The 17,578-nt window shown below is 39.6% G+C and overlaps 1 protein-coding gene across 1 annotated transcript in view; it reads left to right on the forward strand.

Moving 5' to 3' along the window:
• LOC147153122 (protein kinase C zeta type-like) overlaps positions 1–17,578 on the forward strand; it is a 64,357-nt gene that overhangs the window by 22,007 nt on the left and 24,772 nt on the right. Inside the window, exons 5-12 of the mRNA XM_086024561.1 lie at positions 705–790; positions 3,466–3,597; positions 4,667–4,757; positions 5,334–5,389; positions 6,093–6,287; positions 10,896–10,993; positions 11,433–11,519; positions 17,425–17,560. Of these exons, the coding sequence (XP_085880687.1) occupies positions 705–790; positions 3,466–3,597; positions 4,667–4,757; positions 5,334–5,389; positions 6,093–6,287; positions 10,896–10,993; positions 11,433–11,519; positions 17,425–17,560 (881 nt within the window). The remainder of the gene's footprint in view (positions 1–704; positions 791–3,465; positions 3,598–4,666; positions 4,758–5,333; positions 5,390–6,092; positions 6,288–10,895; positions 10,994–11,432; positions 11,520–17,424; positions 17,561–17,578) is intronic.

The following is a 17,578-nucleotide window of genomic DNA, read 5'->3' on the forward strand; positions in this document are numbered from 1 at the left end:
CCATTAGTAGTGAGTGGCATGTGGAAAGCAGCTTTTAAATAATTTGTGTGAATGTCAAGGTTATGCGGTTTAACCAACCAGGTCACCTCATGTTGTTTTGGTTTTATCCAGTAACACCAATAGTCTGCAATATACTGTAAAACTTCATCCATTTAATGTTTGAATCAATACGGAAATGGAACTTTGTAGAGATGTGACTTTTTTTTCTTTTCTTTTTTTTTTTTTAAATAAACAATGCAGTGTATTTGTGGTCCCCAGACTTTTGTATCCACCAGAGGCCGGTTGGTAGTACTGATTATTCGTGGACCGGCAACCATTTGTCAATGTACTGTATATGATCTGCTACAAAAAAAAATAAGGAAAATAAAAATCAAATCTCTCTATGTGAGCTGGTACCAAATGGCCCGCGGACTGGTACTGGGCTGTGGACCGGTGGCCGGGAACCAGTATACTGTATACTAAATCCACTTTTCCATTTGCCAGTTCTACCCCCAAACAGCAGGGCTCTGCCCTGTGTGGTCGCTTATCCATCACACTTTTTCAGGGCTGTGCGGTTACAATGGAGACACTTTTGAGAACCTCCTCTGACGTGGAGGAGGTTTAAAAAAAAAAAAAAGACTCACCTCATACTCGTACTTCAGCCCTCACATTTCTCCACGTTGGCATCATCTTGCACCTCTTCAACTTTGTCCTCCTTCCTCCAGAATCAATCTATCGTCGAGGAGCCAGACGATGGAGGAAACTCTACCAGGTCAAGGGGCACCTCTTCCAGGCCAAACGCTTTAACACGGCAAGTTGCTCTCACACACATACAGCACGTCCTTGATTGTTCCTTTGGTGTATGTTCAATGGTAACGCTGTTACTATGAAAACGGAACATACTCTGGATATGGTGTTCATTACACGTAGTAGTAATCACCTTGGCAAAAATGAAGAAACACTGGTTAATTGCTTTCACATGTTGACATGCAAGGGTCGCTGATGGTGTAGAGGTACACCCGCCTGAGTTGAGTGCGGGCAGCATGGGATAGGTTCCCACTCCCACTGTAGTCTGCCTTTCGCCCGTAGTCAGCTGGGCTAGGCTCCGGCACCCCCCCGCGACCCTGTGTAGCAGGGGTCTTCAATCCTGTTCCTCGACGGCCGGTGTCCTGCCTGTTTTGCATCTCTCCCTGCTACGGATATTCACCAAAGGTCTGCAGGAGCTGGATAACGATCCTAATAATTTGCATCAGGTGTGTGTTGCAGCAGGGGCAGATGGAAAACAGGTAGGACACAGGCCCTCGGGGAACAGGATTGAAGACCCCTGTTGTTTAGGATAAACGGTGTGGAAGATGACACACATGGCACATGTTGACATGCTCCTACTTGTTATATTTTTCAACAAAAATGTTGTTGAATTTTGTTGAAATGGTGTGTTTTACTCTTTAGCTGTATAGGTCAATTTGTCAGCCCTAGGCTCATTCTATCCTGCAGTTTAGATGTGGTTTTTTTCTCTGTTAAATCGTAGCAGGATGATTATTTCATTCTGTGGAAAAATACAAATTTGAGTAACGTAATACTCGTGAAAAAAATGTTTTTTAGTAAGAAAAAAAAGAAAACCTCTACATAACTTTACAATTGCGTACAAATTGCTACAGAACACCATTTAAGTTTAATTTTAATTCTGCAATCCTAATTTCCTGTGCATCTTTAAATAACTGTTCTCAGTGTGGCCAACTGCACATTCTGCCATATAATACTGGTTTTGTATTGTAGATGACATTTAATCAAATCGCTACTCTTGCGACGCTACTGTATCTGAAAATTGATGCATATTTCAAGGTGTCCTACTTTGAGTTTGTTTAGTTTCTCTGAGCTCCATACTCCACCTCACCTCACCATAATGTCATTTGAAGTCTTCTGTCTGCTCGATGACCTAATACACAGTGATGTAATCCTGTTTGTGCCAAGATTATAGCTCAGCACTCAAAAGACGTTTTGCTGTAATTCCATAAAGGGAGTAGGGTCATCTTTGCCTCAATGTCCTGTACAGTATATTTGTACTTGCCTTAGAGAGGAAGTCAACGCAAACATTTTTTTTTCAAGAATATGTTCTATGCAAGCCGTCTATTTGAAACAGGGCATTCTGATAAATATTGCTTTGTGGAATAAGAGCTAGTCCACCCGTTTTTAGCTATCTCAGGGGGCGGCCATTTTGTCTTCTGTCGACTGAAAAATGACATCACAACTGCTCACAACGACCAATCACTGCTCAGATTCAGACAACCGGTCAGCCGTGATTGGTCCTTGTGAGGATTGTGATGTCATTTTTCAGTCGACAGAAGACAAAATGTCCGCCCCCAGAGATGGCTCAAAACGAGTGCATTTTGCTGCTTAACGTATATTCCACAAACGTAAAATTAAGCAGAATGCCGTGTTTCAACTAGTGGGCCTTCTGGCAACATATTCTTGAAAAAAATATGTTTGGGTTGACTTCCGCTTTAAAGGGAATTACAATATGTTCTATGGGCCTCCACCAGTCTAAACACGGTATTCTGATTAATACTGCGTGTGTGGAATATGAGTAAAATCTATCCGTTTTTGTCCATCTCACGGGGCGGCCATTTTGCCGCTTGCCGTCGACTGAAAATTACATCACAGTTGCTCAGGTAAAAGCCAATCATGGCTCAGCTTCAGAAAACAGGTGAGTCAAGATTGGTCGTTACCTGAGCCCTGAGTAGTTGTGATGTCATTTTCAGTTGACTGAAATGACAAAATGGCCACCCAATGATATGGCTAAAAACAGATTGATTTTGCTTTAGCTCATATCCCACAAACGCAATATTAATCAGCAGAGCTGGGCATCGCCTAACCACCACCGAGTTCCCGTCTGCATATTTAATCGACCCACTTGGTCCCGGTCGGTCCAAGTCAGCCAAACGGCGTCGAGAACGTACTTAACCTGTACCATGTCACGCACAGGTGCCGCACTCCTGACACGCGGCCGAGTAAGGAAAAAATAAAACAGTGTTGTGTACCTTGCGGTCCCACAGAAGCGATGACATGTGCCGCATTGTGTTTTTATTTCACCGATCACCACGCTGTGCAATATTCAATATTCGTGTTATCACCACACTTGAGATCTTTGAAATGATGCAAATTGTGATCTTAAATTTTTGATATGTTTATGCTTTTTTTTTTTTTTTTACATTACAGCTCTCTTTTGGGAACAGAAATACTGTGATGAATAATTGATCCATTTGCCTTTTAGAACAAAACTCTCGATTTTTTTATACAGCACGGGTGTCCACTCTATACAGTCTCTCTATACAGTAAATCAATATTAGTTTATTTTCAGTTTCATACTTGGTAATTATGTATACTGTCAAAGTAATACAAATAAATGTTTGGCGGTCTTATTACCCTGTTGTTGTAGATTGGAAGGCTAATTTTCCACTGCATTTTGCCCTGTGTGTGACCCCTCAGAAAGCCTACTGTGGCTTCTGCAGTGAAAGGATATGGGGGCTTGGCGGGCAAGGCTACAAGTGTATCAACTGCAAACTGCTGGTCCATAAGCGCTGTCACAGACTCATCCCTCAGACCTGCCAAAGGCTTATGGTGAGTCAGTCCCTTGTTAGTTGCGGATTTATTCACAACGATTGTACAGTTCATGCAACATTCGGTTTGTTGCATAACTGCTAGCAGTGGAAGTTTTTTTCATGTATTAATCCTGTATTAGGGACATATTGAAAACAAATAAGCCATCAATCCATCCATCCTTTTTCCTCTACTGCTTATCCCCACTAGGGTTGTGCGTGAGCTGGAGCCTACCAGCTGATTTTGGGCGAGAGGCGGGGTAACACCCTGAATTAGCCACAAGGCCAATCTGAGGGCGAGTAATATAGCATTAAAAAACAAAATTCCACAGTGAAATCCTAACATTCCATTCTACCACTTCATTTGATATGTAAATGCATAACATGAATTCAACTTTTTCATGGTATGATCATCATTAATTCCTCAAAATATGACTATTTAATATGACAGTAAGCCATATGGATGACATAACAGCAGGTGAAACTGTTTCAACATCTTCAAAAAGCTTTGCGCCTTTGGAAGTCAGCAACTTCCTTTGACGGCCACTCGACTTCTCAATTGTGCTTTATATGATCCTTGTTTTTTCATGTGACGTAATGATATCCACTGGCTTTTTTGTTGCGTTCAGAAATGTCCCTGGTGTAGAATTTACCCAACTTGTGACAAAGACTTCCTGTTCCCAATGCTTCCAGAGCAAAACTGATTTCAAATGAGCATTTGAGGAAATTCTTGACAAGGAAATCAATGTCACTCTGTTTACTTTCCTACTAAGTTCTTGATCACTACTGCTTGATGTCTTTATCTTCTGTCTCCGATAAGTGACTTCTTAAGTGACTCTGATTAAATTTAAAGATTCATTGCACTTCCAGAGAAAACCCCACATTGGAGCAGCCTCTCTGTAGACTGTTGCGAGCACCTCTTTGAATGCAAAACTTTTTTAATTTTCTTTCCTCATTGCTTTTGCCTCTTCCAAATGCTTTTCCATACACTTCTACACTGGCGGTGTAAAAACATGAGGCGATGTTTGTATACATATTTGAAGGACAGTGTTGGAAAATATTTAGACAACATTTTTCATTTTTTGGTTCAGGATCCAGCTATGCCATCTCAGGAGCCCCCTTCAGATGCGAAGAGTGAAGAGGTGGACCTTCCACTAGATGACACGGAGGACAGAGGTGGAAGTAAGACGTTTGTAAATGAAACTGAACTACTGTCATTCGTTAGTATTATTTTCAAAGGAACAGACGGCGTAGTTACATTTAAAGAAAGGGGGAAAAAAAAGAGTGTTGTGACTGAGATTACAGTGCATACCACACCAGGATTTAGAATGAAATTGAGGACCTAGTGAACTAATGTAGTCATCTTTTTGTGGGGCTCCTGTTATTCGAGCCCCTGTGCGTTGACCTAGTTCAGTCTATGCTGTGGCTTCCTGTATTCCATCTCCCTCTGCTGGGCCGAAAACAGATTTGAAAAAAATACATTTCAGTGTACATGTGGGCCTCCGTTTTTTGTGTGCTACCAACATATGAGGTTACGAATACTGCACAATGAGCTAAATTTGCACAGTGGCGTAAGAATACGTTGTCATGCGGCACAAGAGGCCCCACTCGGTTACTGTCGGACTTGTTTTTCCACAAATTTACACCGTCATAGATATGAAACTCAGTCGTGACTAAGGACTCCCTGTAATTGTGCAACCAGTGTCATGCATAACCAGCTGCAAAAAGTATTGTTCATGTGTGTATTTGTCATTGCAGGATTGTACTTACCACACAACTGTACAGTCGACAATATCGAAGAGACACATGTGGAGGTAAGGGATGTGCTATAATATATTTTGACCCCTCTTTGAAGGTACTGTAACACTAAGGTCAATTCCTTTACTTTTGTTGTGGTCCAAGGAGATGTGGCGTCGATTTGAGAACATGTATAGGCATGATATTTTCAGATAAGTCCAGCTGTTATTTTCGGGTATTTGTGAAGATTAATCATCTTTTATTGTACTGTATGTGAATATACACGAAAAGGTGTCGTCTGCATTTAACCCATCACAGTAGTGAAAACAGAAGGAAAAAAAAAAAACAGCAGAGGGTGGGCAAGTGAACTAGCCTAGTCAGTCTCCAGACTTAAAACTTATAGTGTGCATTTTACCTGCTAAGAGAAGGCAAATGAATAACTGAGTGGCTGACTTCAAGTTGCGTATCAGATCCAGATGTACCGGGAAATAAAAGCGGAACTGTTGCTCTCCGCTCATTCATATTTTGATGTCAAATTCAAAAGTTTTCAAGTTGCCAGCCAAAAAAGGAACTGGCCTCACTGATGTAATACTTTGGACGGGAGTTTATGCACCATTTGATTGACAGTAACTGGAGTATCTGTTTTAACACATGTAGCCTTTATTTGGGTATTTGTCTTCAAGAAAGGCAAGAAATCCAAATACAAACTACTTGATGTACTGTATGTATATTGAAAGTATGAGTACACTGTCTGCATTTGTCCCCTCTACTTCACTGAAGGACATTAAATCAGTGGTGGATGGAATCGATGGTATCAAGCTGTCTCAAGGCCTTGTTCTGGGGTTAGGAGACTTCGACCTGATCCGAGTTATCGGGCGTGGTAGTTATGCCAAGGTGCTGCTGGTCCGCTTAAAGAAGAATGATCAGGTTTATGCCATGAAGGTCGTGAAGAAGGAGCTGGTTCACGACGATGAGGTGAGGCCATACGACAGAATTGTTGGACTGGATTTAGATGACTATTTCTGTTTTTGCACCATGCTAGTACATTTTTATCAACAATGTTTGGTGGTTTGGAAAAGAGGATTATTATATGAAGTAGTCCTTATTTAATGTTATATTTTTACTATACAATGATTCCCTTGTTTTGTTGTACTGACTGCACTGAACTGATTACATAACATTGCCCTAAGTGGTTACAACCGCATACAGCCTTGTACTGCACGCTTACACTAAAGACGATTCTACTCATAGTCCAAAAAGGTGTACAATATGTTAGGTTAATTAAAAACTTGATGTAGTATGAAATGTTGTCTCAACAAAAGACCACACTGTAAATAAAACAACTTGTATTTAATTTGTAAATTACCAAAACAGTCATTTAAGTTGTAACAACTTTAAAATATAAATAATTGACATTTACAACAACAGCAATTCTGTGAACTTGTATTTCTTTAATGTGAAATGCGGGAAAGCCAATTTTCACAACAGCAAAATTAAAATTTTATGGAAGTTTGTTGCCTTGAAATTTTAAGTTCAACCATTTTTAATTTTTTTTTTTAATTACAGTGCACCATACTCAGTCATTTTAAAGATAATGCATCACTTACTGTTGTTTTTGCATGGTTAAAATATGCCTTTTAGGTAGTGTTAAGACCCATTAAATGATCATCATCCAACCACCCGCGAACGATACATATTCACACACACAAACATACATTTTAAAAGGCCGTTTTTCATCAATATTCAATACTATTGATTGCCCACACTGGTGTATCATGTTGTACAAAGCCACTAGATGGCGGTGCAGGCCAACTAAGGAGTCCTTCAGACTTTGCGAATAAAACAGCAAGGTTTCCCAGACTTCACTTGGAGAATAAAACAGCAAGGTTTCCCAGACTTTTTCCAGGCCAAGACTCAAAACTAAAAAATGTGGTGACAAAAAAAAACAAAAACATAATTTGTTCCAGCAATATTGATGGAACAGACATAAATGTATTACATTATACAGTATTTTAAGCAAAAATCCCTTGGCCAAAAATGTGCACCTCAACAATCAATCAAATAACTTGCAGAATTTTACGCAATTAACAATCCGCTAAAAGTGACCCTAAGGTAATGAAAGTCTGATATTCAGCAATATACAATGCAACATAACATACAACCCCCAATTCCAATGAAGTTGGGATGTTTGTGCAAAACATGCAATGATTTGTAAATTATTTTCAACCTACAGTATATTCAAGATATTTAATGTTCAAACTTTTTTTTTTTTTTTTTTCAAATATGAAATCATTTTGAATTTGATGCCTGTAACGTGTTCCAAAAACGCTGGGACAGGGGAATGTTTACCACTGTGTTACATCATCTTTCCTTTTAACAACATTCAATAAGCATTTGGGAACGGAGGACACTAATTGTTGACACGTTTTAGGTAGAATTCTTTGCCATTCTTGCTTGATGTACAACTACAGTTGCTCAACAGTCCGGGGTGTCCGGTTTGTAGTTTGTCCTTCATAATGCATCACACAATTTTAATGGAAGACAAATCTGGACTGCTGGCAGGCCAGTCTAGTACCACTACTCTTTATTATGAAGCCACGCTGTTGTAACGTGCAGAATGTGGCTTGGCAATGTCTTACGGAAATAAGAATGGATGTCCCTGATAAAAACGTTGATTGTATGGCATCATATGTTGCTCTAAAACCTGTATGTGAGGTTTTAGAGCAACATTACATTCTCCCATTACCACGGCAACCAAGCACAATAGTAAACGCCGACTTCTCGTGTCCTGTTGGTTGTGCGTATCGGTGCCGTACTGGTGCCCTTCTCCTCTATTTTACTTTCACTTTTTACTGCAGTAGGAGCGGAAGATGGCCAGCTTTCCCTTGTAATCCGCCGAAAGTTGCTGCGCCACAGTAGTCCTTGCCTGGATGGATAGATGGCGCCGTTTCTTAAAACGAAAGCACCAAGACAGATCTCCTTAAAAATGTTCGATTTTCATTTCTTCCGCAAGCGTTATTGCCCTCAGTCGAATGGTGACTGTAGAGACGCTTCTGCCAGGTGTTTCATAAGTGCGTTTCTTTGTAGGTGCCATATTCAATGTTGTTTTGCACAATGCACATACCGCCACTGTTTACCTGTTGGGGGTGTGCCTTTAGCGTCCTCTTCCACGCCCACCCTTACCCCTTTAACGTCCGCATGCTGTCCTCACTCACTTCCTCTATATAAGCAGCGTGTCAGCAGGAAATGATCCCAGTCAGTCAAGCGGAGCGCTCATCAAAGTCACACAACAACATGTACAGATTTTGGAACTCGGTGCACACACAAGGTGTGCCGCGTAATAAGGAGGATCCATTATGGAGCAAATTTAAGACTTTTAAATGTGCCTTAGGATTGTGAAAATACGGTAATTCAGTCCTGCCTGAGGGATCGAAGGGTATCTGCATATAATGTTGGTTTTTGGCCTTGCCGCTCGTATGCAGACATTTCTCCAGATTCATTGAATCTTTTGATGATGTTATGGACTATAGATGATAAAATCCCTAGATTCCTTGCAATTGTTTGTTTAGAAATGTTCTTAAAAAGGAAGTCAACCCAAACAGATTTTTTTCAAGAATATGTTCTATGCAAGCCCACTAGTTGAGACAAGGCATTCTGATAAATATTGCGTTTGTGGAATATTAGTTAAGCAGCAAAATCCACCCGTTTTTAGCCGCCATTTTGTGAAAATGACATCACAACTACCCAGGGCTCAGATAATGACCAATGACAGCTCGCCTGTTTTCTAAAGATGAGCCGTGATTGGTCGTTACCTGAACCCCGGGTAGTTGTGATGTCATTTTCAGTCGACAGAAATGACAAAATGGCCACCGCCTGAGATGGCTAAAAACGGGTGGATTAACTCTTATTCCACAAACGCAATATTAATCAGAATGCTGTGTTTCAACTAGTGGGCCTGCTGGGAACATATTCTTGAATATGTTTGGGTTGATTTCCTCTTTAACCTTTTGGAATATTTGTTTACGAAGTTGTTCACAGTGGTTAATCTCGCCCCATTCTCGCTTGCGAACAACTGAGCCTTTCGGGGATGCTCCTTTTATGCCCAATCCCAAAACCTCACCTGTTTCCAGTTAAACTGGTCACCTGTGAAATATTCCAAACTGGTGTTTTAGAGCAATTTTCCCTTTTTTTGTTGTACCTGTCGCATCGTTTTGGACCATGTTGCAGGCTTCAAATTCAAAATGAGCTAATATCTACACACAAACAAACAAACAAACAAACAATCTTATTTACATATCCCACATTATATCAACTTCATTGGAATTGGGATTTGTTTTTTAATTACAGACAAAATAATACAGTGGAAAATCTGTGGTTGGCTTTGTTTTCTGTCACGTATTTAATGATGCAAGACCCCTCCAAATTGTCCTCAATAAATATCAACATTTTCCCAATTAAAGTGAATTGTAGTATATGTCTGCCTCTTGGTATGATTGGACATCTTGTTTTTATTTATTCATGCCCCTCTATACACATACATTAGTTGAATTATTAATTTCTGCAGCACTGTAATGCCTAACATCAAAGTGGGTTTGTAACCAGCTTTGCACAAAATTGAATACAAGATACTAAAGAAGACGAAATTACCAATAGGGGATACGTTTATATAGCTTAATGAGCATAATTATAAATTCCTCAAGTACTTGACCAGGAATTTGGGATCACAAGCACAACATAAGGTCTCAGTTGCACCATAAATGAACCATATTGTGCGAATCGAGCGTGCACTTGATTCGCTGTGGCGACCCCTGAGGGGAAAAGCCGAAAGGATAACAACATTGTCTTCCAGCATTGGTCAATTTCAGGGACGCTTGGTTGTAGCTCATAAAACATTAACCTCATCAGTTGATTTATAGTTTAAGAAGAAATACCATGCCGCAGGCTAGACACACGCAGGTTTTTATAGCTGATAAGATACAGAAATGGATGTGGAACTCCTGACTAAACTTCATAAGATACAATAATTAATGCATATTATAATGTACTTCAGTATTTGTATTTTATTACCACAATTTAGAGGGAACTCTTTAATTGTAATATTGAAATGCTATAATGCTCACAATAAAACAAAAATGAAGCAGAAAATATAAATAAAGTGTTCCAGGGTAATAATACAATCATAATTAAGTCTGCAGGCTATTTTTATGTAGCATTTTAACATTCTCAACTGTTATGCAAGTGTAGAAAAGAATTAACCACGGTTAATGTAAAGATTTAAAATGATTGAAGAGTCAACCTTCAGCGTATGGTGAAGGTGCAGTCTTGCTTCTTTGAACGTGAGTAACTGAAGGTGTATAATTATCATTTTTGTTGAATTGTGGTTTATACGACATTTAACACTAGAGTTGGAGTTGAAAAAAGGTCACAAGCGTTAACAAAGTGTTAAGAGGTTCCACAGTGCTAGTTAATCCTGTTATATTTGACCACAAGTCCTGCTGCATATTGACAAAAAACATCATCAGCTAGTGATGACTGATTTACCGCTGAGGAACTCTATTGAGCCTTCATTCATAATCTCTCCAGGATATTGACTGGGTGCAGACAGAGAAGCACGTTTTTGAGCAAGCCTCCACAAATCCATTTTTAGTTGGCCTCCACTCCTGTTTCCAGACAGAAAGTCGGTAAGAACCTATTAAGAATTATCTTTATTAATACAGTTATGTTTTTTCACTTAAAGTGTCACCTTGAGGATAATGCTTCTTTACCTTTATTTCTGTATGATCCACAAAATACACCAATGTTAGATATCTGACAACAAATGGCCTGAACATAGGCGGTAGGCCTGGTCTAGCTTCAGTACAATCAATGCATTTGGAATAAAAACGATTTCTAAAAAATCTTAAAATGCGATCTCTATTTATCTGGAAAAACTACAGTGGGTATTTCAATTTAAAGTTTCATTTGAATCAAATCATTAGTTGATCAATTGCATGATTGTTTGTTCATAGTGATGACATTACAAACAAGGTCAAGTGCTGTACCTTTTTTAAAAACATTGTTGCCATTCTTTCCAGTAATAAACTTGCCTTTCCCCAAGTAAATCTCCCTTTCATTTTCTAGGTTATTTCTTGTTATTGAATATGTGAATGGTGGAGACTTGATGTTTCATATGCAACGACAAAGAAAGCTCCCTGAAGAGCATGCAAGGTAAGGATTAAGATTAGTTTGCATCATCAATAATAAATCGTCGCTGTCCTGTGAAAAACATTTATCTCCAATTTTGGAAAATTGTATTTCTCACATTAACGCGATGTCTGTAACGCGGAAACACCATTCATGTGAAAATAAGAAAATTTAAAAAAATGGAGATAAGTGTTTTTCACATGACAGCCACGAAATTGCCCTGACAATCAGGGTTGAACATATTCTTTCTCCATCTGATACTAACTCTTGCCCTGACCGATGATATAAAAGGTTTATTAACCACCTCTGGATTATACCAGGTTCTTGGAATGATACAATTAGACAATGACAGAAAATGTTCACATTTCTGTGAAAACGTATCTTCACAATTAGGGATGTAACGAGTCACTCAAGCTCCAATTTGATTCAATTTACAGTTCCCGATTTTGGATTCTATTTTATTTATTTATTTTTTAAACGCCACCATGTTTTTCTCTGTGCGCTAGTGTGGTGCTGCAGCCATTCGCAAACGCAATATGCGATGATGTTTGACGCAGGCGTGTCAAGGCTGGCACAAGCTATTATTTTGCTAGTCGACTAATCACCAACAGTAGTGCTGAGTTGCACAAATACTATGAAACTACCTATAATTAAAAAGAATATACTTGTAAACATATTTCACTTTTTTGGGGACCAATCCTTTTTTTTACTGTAGTGAAATAGAAAATGTGTACATTCTAACGAGTCGGTATGTTATGTCTTTTACTGTTAGGTGTTGCCATTAAGGGTTTGTGGAAAATATGTCATGTTGCGTTAACTTGGAGTGCTGAGATTTCCGATTTGTAAACACAACACTCGGTGCGTAGTGACAATGACCGTGAGGCAGCACGTCCCCGTGCTGCTCGATGTTCGCTGACTAATGTCTCCGTAATCCGTAGTAGACGCTACAACGTTAGCGTACCGCAATAGGACATGCACAGTAGCCTACGTGTGCTAACTAAAGATAGCGTTCAGAAACGACTGTCCCAATGTGAGAAATGAAATCGGGCATCAGCCACAACGTGCTTCCTTATTAGATGCTCATTTATCACGGCGTTATTAGCTATGAAAGGGAGATTTACATCGGATTAAGTAATTTTGTGAAATGCGCCCGGACTTTCGGGCTCTTTTGCTAACACTAACACGGGTGTTACCCATGACACCATTACCCACAATGCTTCTGTTTACACCACGGATGACCCGGATCATCACTACTGCGCATGTGGGTTGCAGACAAGCATGCAGGCTGAGGGAGATGAGCAATTTTCGAGGGAAAAACATAGCGGCAAATAATTAGATACATGAATAAATGACACGCCCGCTATTAAGATCAACTGTCGACAATTTTGATCGTTGAAGACGTCGTGTTAGTTTTCTAATCTTGGCAGTTCTAGTGTCAAGTAATTTACCCAATGTGTGTATGCAGTTTGTTTTCAGCAGAGACATGAGAGAGCGGCTATGGTTAACAATCGATTCTTTGATTTTTTACATCGATGTATATTTTAATGATTTATATCGATTTTCCATAAATCATTACATCCCTATTCACAATTTGTTTTGGGAGAAAAAGATGATGTAGTTGCCAGTGGTCAGGGTACACGCAATAGATGTGACTTGAACTGCATAGTATAGTCTAGCAATATTTCCCTCAATATTCAAGTGCCACCATAAATTCCAAGGGCATCATTTCTTGCATTCTTGAGGACAGCCAAATGCTTTTCATTTGGATTCAAATTTTGGGCCTTTGTAACTCAGATCCGAGAAGGTCCTTGTTCTAAAAGGACTGATATTTGGAAGTTTCATTTCATCTTCAAAAGTTCCAGTACTTGCTAAAGAATACTTGAATTGTCCCACTTGAGGGAGGGAAGAATCCACTTTTACACTTTATATTGATCATGCAGCAACCAAATGTCAGCGATCAACACAGGCTCTGATGAACATGTATGAATGAGGAGATTTCATCGCAAGGGAGCTCCATATGAACGCATAGTTGGAGATCTGGTACATTGCTCACTGGCACATTAGCAGGCGCAAACCTGGCTGCACATCTTAAATTAGGTCTGTTACTTCTTAAGATCACCAGGGCTGTAGTCAGTAGCCAGACTAGCATCTCCAACAAGTTGCCATTTCACATTTGTCTCCAAAGGGCCTCGAACGGGACTCCCCCGGATCTAATGGCCAAGTCTTTACAAATGAGGATCATTACAATCCAGCGTTGATTATTTTTACATAATTCATAGCTTGGAACAAAACTGTATTTGCTGCAGCTTCAAGTCTGCACCAGTTGGTGTTAAAAAATAAAAATACTATTCAGTCAGACAGTTTGTGCCTGATTAAAATCTCTCTAAAACACGAACATGTAAAAATGCATAATGCATAATCTTTTCTGTGGTGAATAGTTGGCTACAGTCACGGTTTACGTGGGGTAGAAGCTTAGCTTAATTGAAAACACACATTCAAAGTGTCATATATTGTAGTTGTAAAAGTAGCTAATGAGAGTGCAGGCAGCTCCTCTCTCAACCAGCACCAGAGAGTCGTGTAGGCATTGCTGCTGGCGCATATGATTGCAGCCCTTTGGGATGCCCCCCCATTTAATTTATTTGCACCATCTTTGCACCCTGACTCAATTTGAATCTTCCTCAATAGTGTACTTCTTTTAAGTGCTTCGTCCAAACACATGCTCAGTATCATTCTCGAGCAGTTCTTCACGGACACTGGCACCACCCAAATAAATAATTTCTTTTTTTACACCTCTGAAAATTATAATGAGCTCCCATTATTCATGCCTTTCCACTTGTGGGGCACTCCAACTGTGCCCCTGATAAATGCTGGATCAAAGGCAAGATAATATAAAGAGGCACTGTTGGGCCCCTATCGGACCCTATAATCTGTATTCTGGAAACAGTGGCTGTACATATGCAAAGCAGCATGCTAATAACTCATAATGAGTGCACATATTCATGAGGTGTGCTCCTGACGCATCCCCGCGCCGTGGGGATGGCAGTCTGTGGGCGATGGATGGTGCTGCTGAGAGCACGCTACTTCTATCGGTCTGAATGCCACTACTGAAGTAACTGTGTACAATCAAGGCTGTCACAGTGAAATTGTGGGGGAGCAGTGTGGGATTTGCCATGGCGCTGTCAAACGATCTTTTCCTCACTGTTTGACATTGAGGGATTTGTGTGATTTGTAGCAGGCACTCAGACAGAAGGCCCATCAATCTTAATGGAAGCTTATCTCCCTGTGACAGGTCATGAGCTACCCACATATCACTATTTGCTCAAAACACAACGATGTGTTAATCGTGATGCTTTATATATCATTCATATTGTAAAGTCATATGGCCTGTATATAAATAGATCCTAGACATGCCTTGTGCGAATCGTCGCTAATTGCTTTTATCGCATGTAAATAATCCTGCATTAACGTGAAAATAAAAAAAGAAATAAAAATTGGATATACGTGGTTTTCACAGGACAGAGACAATATAAAAGATGTTTGTTTTGTTTTGGTTTTAGCACGGCAATGCTGCCTTCGCAACTAGCATTGCTAACAAGAAAAACTACCGCTATGCAACACAAATGGAAAAGCTGAAAGAACACTTAATTGTATGGTTTAATTAAATTTCCTGGGCACTAGAAAATCATTCCCCTTGCTGTGCTTTCCTCTTTACAACCTTGCCAGGTCATGTTTTGGATCATCGCTGTATGTCAATTTTGTGGCACTCATCCATTGACCCATTGTCATCTGTTCTTTCTTGCCCTAAATTGGATTTCATCTTTTTGAAGAAACCCTTATTGTTCTGAGTTTTTCTCACAGTATAATGGAGGAACTATCATATGACTATTTATTTTAGTAGTCACAAGGTTAAGTCTTCATTTTTTGTACAAATTAAAAGCATGCAAAACTGATTATGGGATCTGAAGTGTATATGGCGAGATTTTCAGACCATTAATTCAACCCTGAATTTGGTTCTGCTAGCAATGCTGCACAAACCTGATAGCGGAATATTTTTAGCTTCAATTACTCTTTCAATTACTACAAGTTTCACTGACACAGAGTACATACATCATAATAGTAAAAGTGTCATTCAGGAATGATTTGATGCATGTGGTGGACACACAATGCGCAAAAATCACAGCTCCAACTCAAATAAAAAACAGACATTGTATATACATTAGCCTGGTACATTACTGCATATGGCTGAGCGATATGGACAGAATTTCATATCTCGATATTCATGCCAGATATCTCGATTATGATATTACTATGGGTTGAGTGAAAACTGTGTAATTTATGAAAAAGCAGAATATCAATCAAAAAGGATGTGGAAAGTGCCGTTTCTCAACTCACCGACAGTCATCAACATGTACAAAGTCCGCAATAAATAAAAAATAAATACGTTCACATTGTACTTCAACTGTGATTTAATGATAAATAATTTGATGTTACAACAAAAGTATTTGCTGTTGTGTGTGTGAGTGTTTGTGTTCAATGTGTCTATTGCACATTGAACTGCATCAATATGTATGTTGTTTCGTACCAATTTGTCCATGCATGTGTGTCTTGATGCATCACATAGTGCTAAGGCCGGCGCACAGGGTACGACCCTTCCAAACCCGACTTGAACCGGACCGTCCCAAAAAGAACAGTTGGCTCTGCACATTGGGCCATGTAATGTGTGGACTCCCTGCGATGTAAACTGTGGCAGCCCGTATCGGATTTTGAGGCTCCCCATACAATATGTTGCATTGCATCACTATTATAAATCATCATAAATATGATTAAATGTTGTTGTAAAACACTGTATATGTGTACTGTACCTCGCTGGCGTTGTGCGGAATCCTCGTACCTCCAAAATCATCACTTTTCAGGAGACCCCAAAAATGCCATGCTTGTTCAATCATTAACATTGCACCGTCAAAGAGCGCGACCCATTTTCAACTTTAGATTGGTCCAAAAAAATTTAAAAATAACACCCACAAATGTGGATTGACCAATAATATAGATTTGTGAAAAAAGATGACATTTCTCAAATTGTGACATTTGGCCCGATGCAAGCGATTGTGTATTTCTATGGCTTAATGGCGCAACAGCTGTGTCTCGCTAGCTTATGACACGAAAATTGATTGTTCGCGTGTGTGCTGGCTGTCTGCAGTTGTGTGTGTGCGTCCCTTCGTCTGTAAGATGATTGTCATTGCCTTGCTTCAGCTGTAGATCGACGGCAAATGTGAAAGGAGGTTGTGTGGTTGGTTGGTCTGAGCTGTATATGCACGGCGGGCGTGGAAAAGTCCACGTCTAATATCGTCTTATTTTTAGTGAAATACGGGTTTATGCATCAGGTTTGCTGGTCACTTGGTCACTTGGGGTGGCACCTTGAGTAGCCAATGTGATACCAGAATGGAATGTAGAGCAATACTGCCACAGAATTTTCCTCAGAGCACCAACAAAATTCTGGATCAGGATATAAAAGTAGAAAAATTGTCCTCTGGTATAGCTCGAAGCCACAGATGAAATTTTGATATTTTTATGCAGGTAACAAAAAAATAATATACAGTTGAAATGCATAGGGTAACTGAAACAATGATTTATAGCAACATCATATACAAATGTCAAAGCCAACAGTGGTGGCAATTACACTGCAGATTGTATAGGCCATTGGAGATTCCTTTAAATTAAACTACAACATAGTGGTCGTATTCCAGGGGAAAAAAATACATTATTATTCATAGCGAGTTGCAAAATGGGCAATGTGCATTGTGCGGCGCTGAAAAACCACAACTCATAAAATGTTCAACATCAACTAGTAGTGAGTGTGGGTTATATATTTTTTGATTGAAATTTAAAAAGTGTCAATCAATCTCGTAATGTTTAAATCATCCTCAAACAGATTTTATGCTGCTGAAATCTGCATTGCTCTAAACTTCCTGCATGAGAAAGGCATCATCTACAGAGACCTGAAACTGGACAATGTTCTTTTGGACCATGACGGACACATCAAGCTCACAGACTATGGCATGTGTAAGGTAAGACGCATTGACATT

Source organism: Filicampus tigris, chromosome 1 (assembly GCF_054856515.1).
Source record: "Filicampus tigris isolate MCC_2025a chromosome 1, RoL_Ftig_1.0, whole genome shotgun sequence".
Classification (NCBI taxonomy): Eukaryota; Metazoa; Chordata; class Actinopteri; order Syngnathiformes; family Syngnathidae; genus Filicampus; species Filicampus tigris.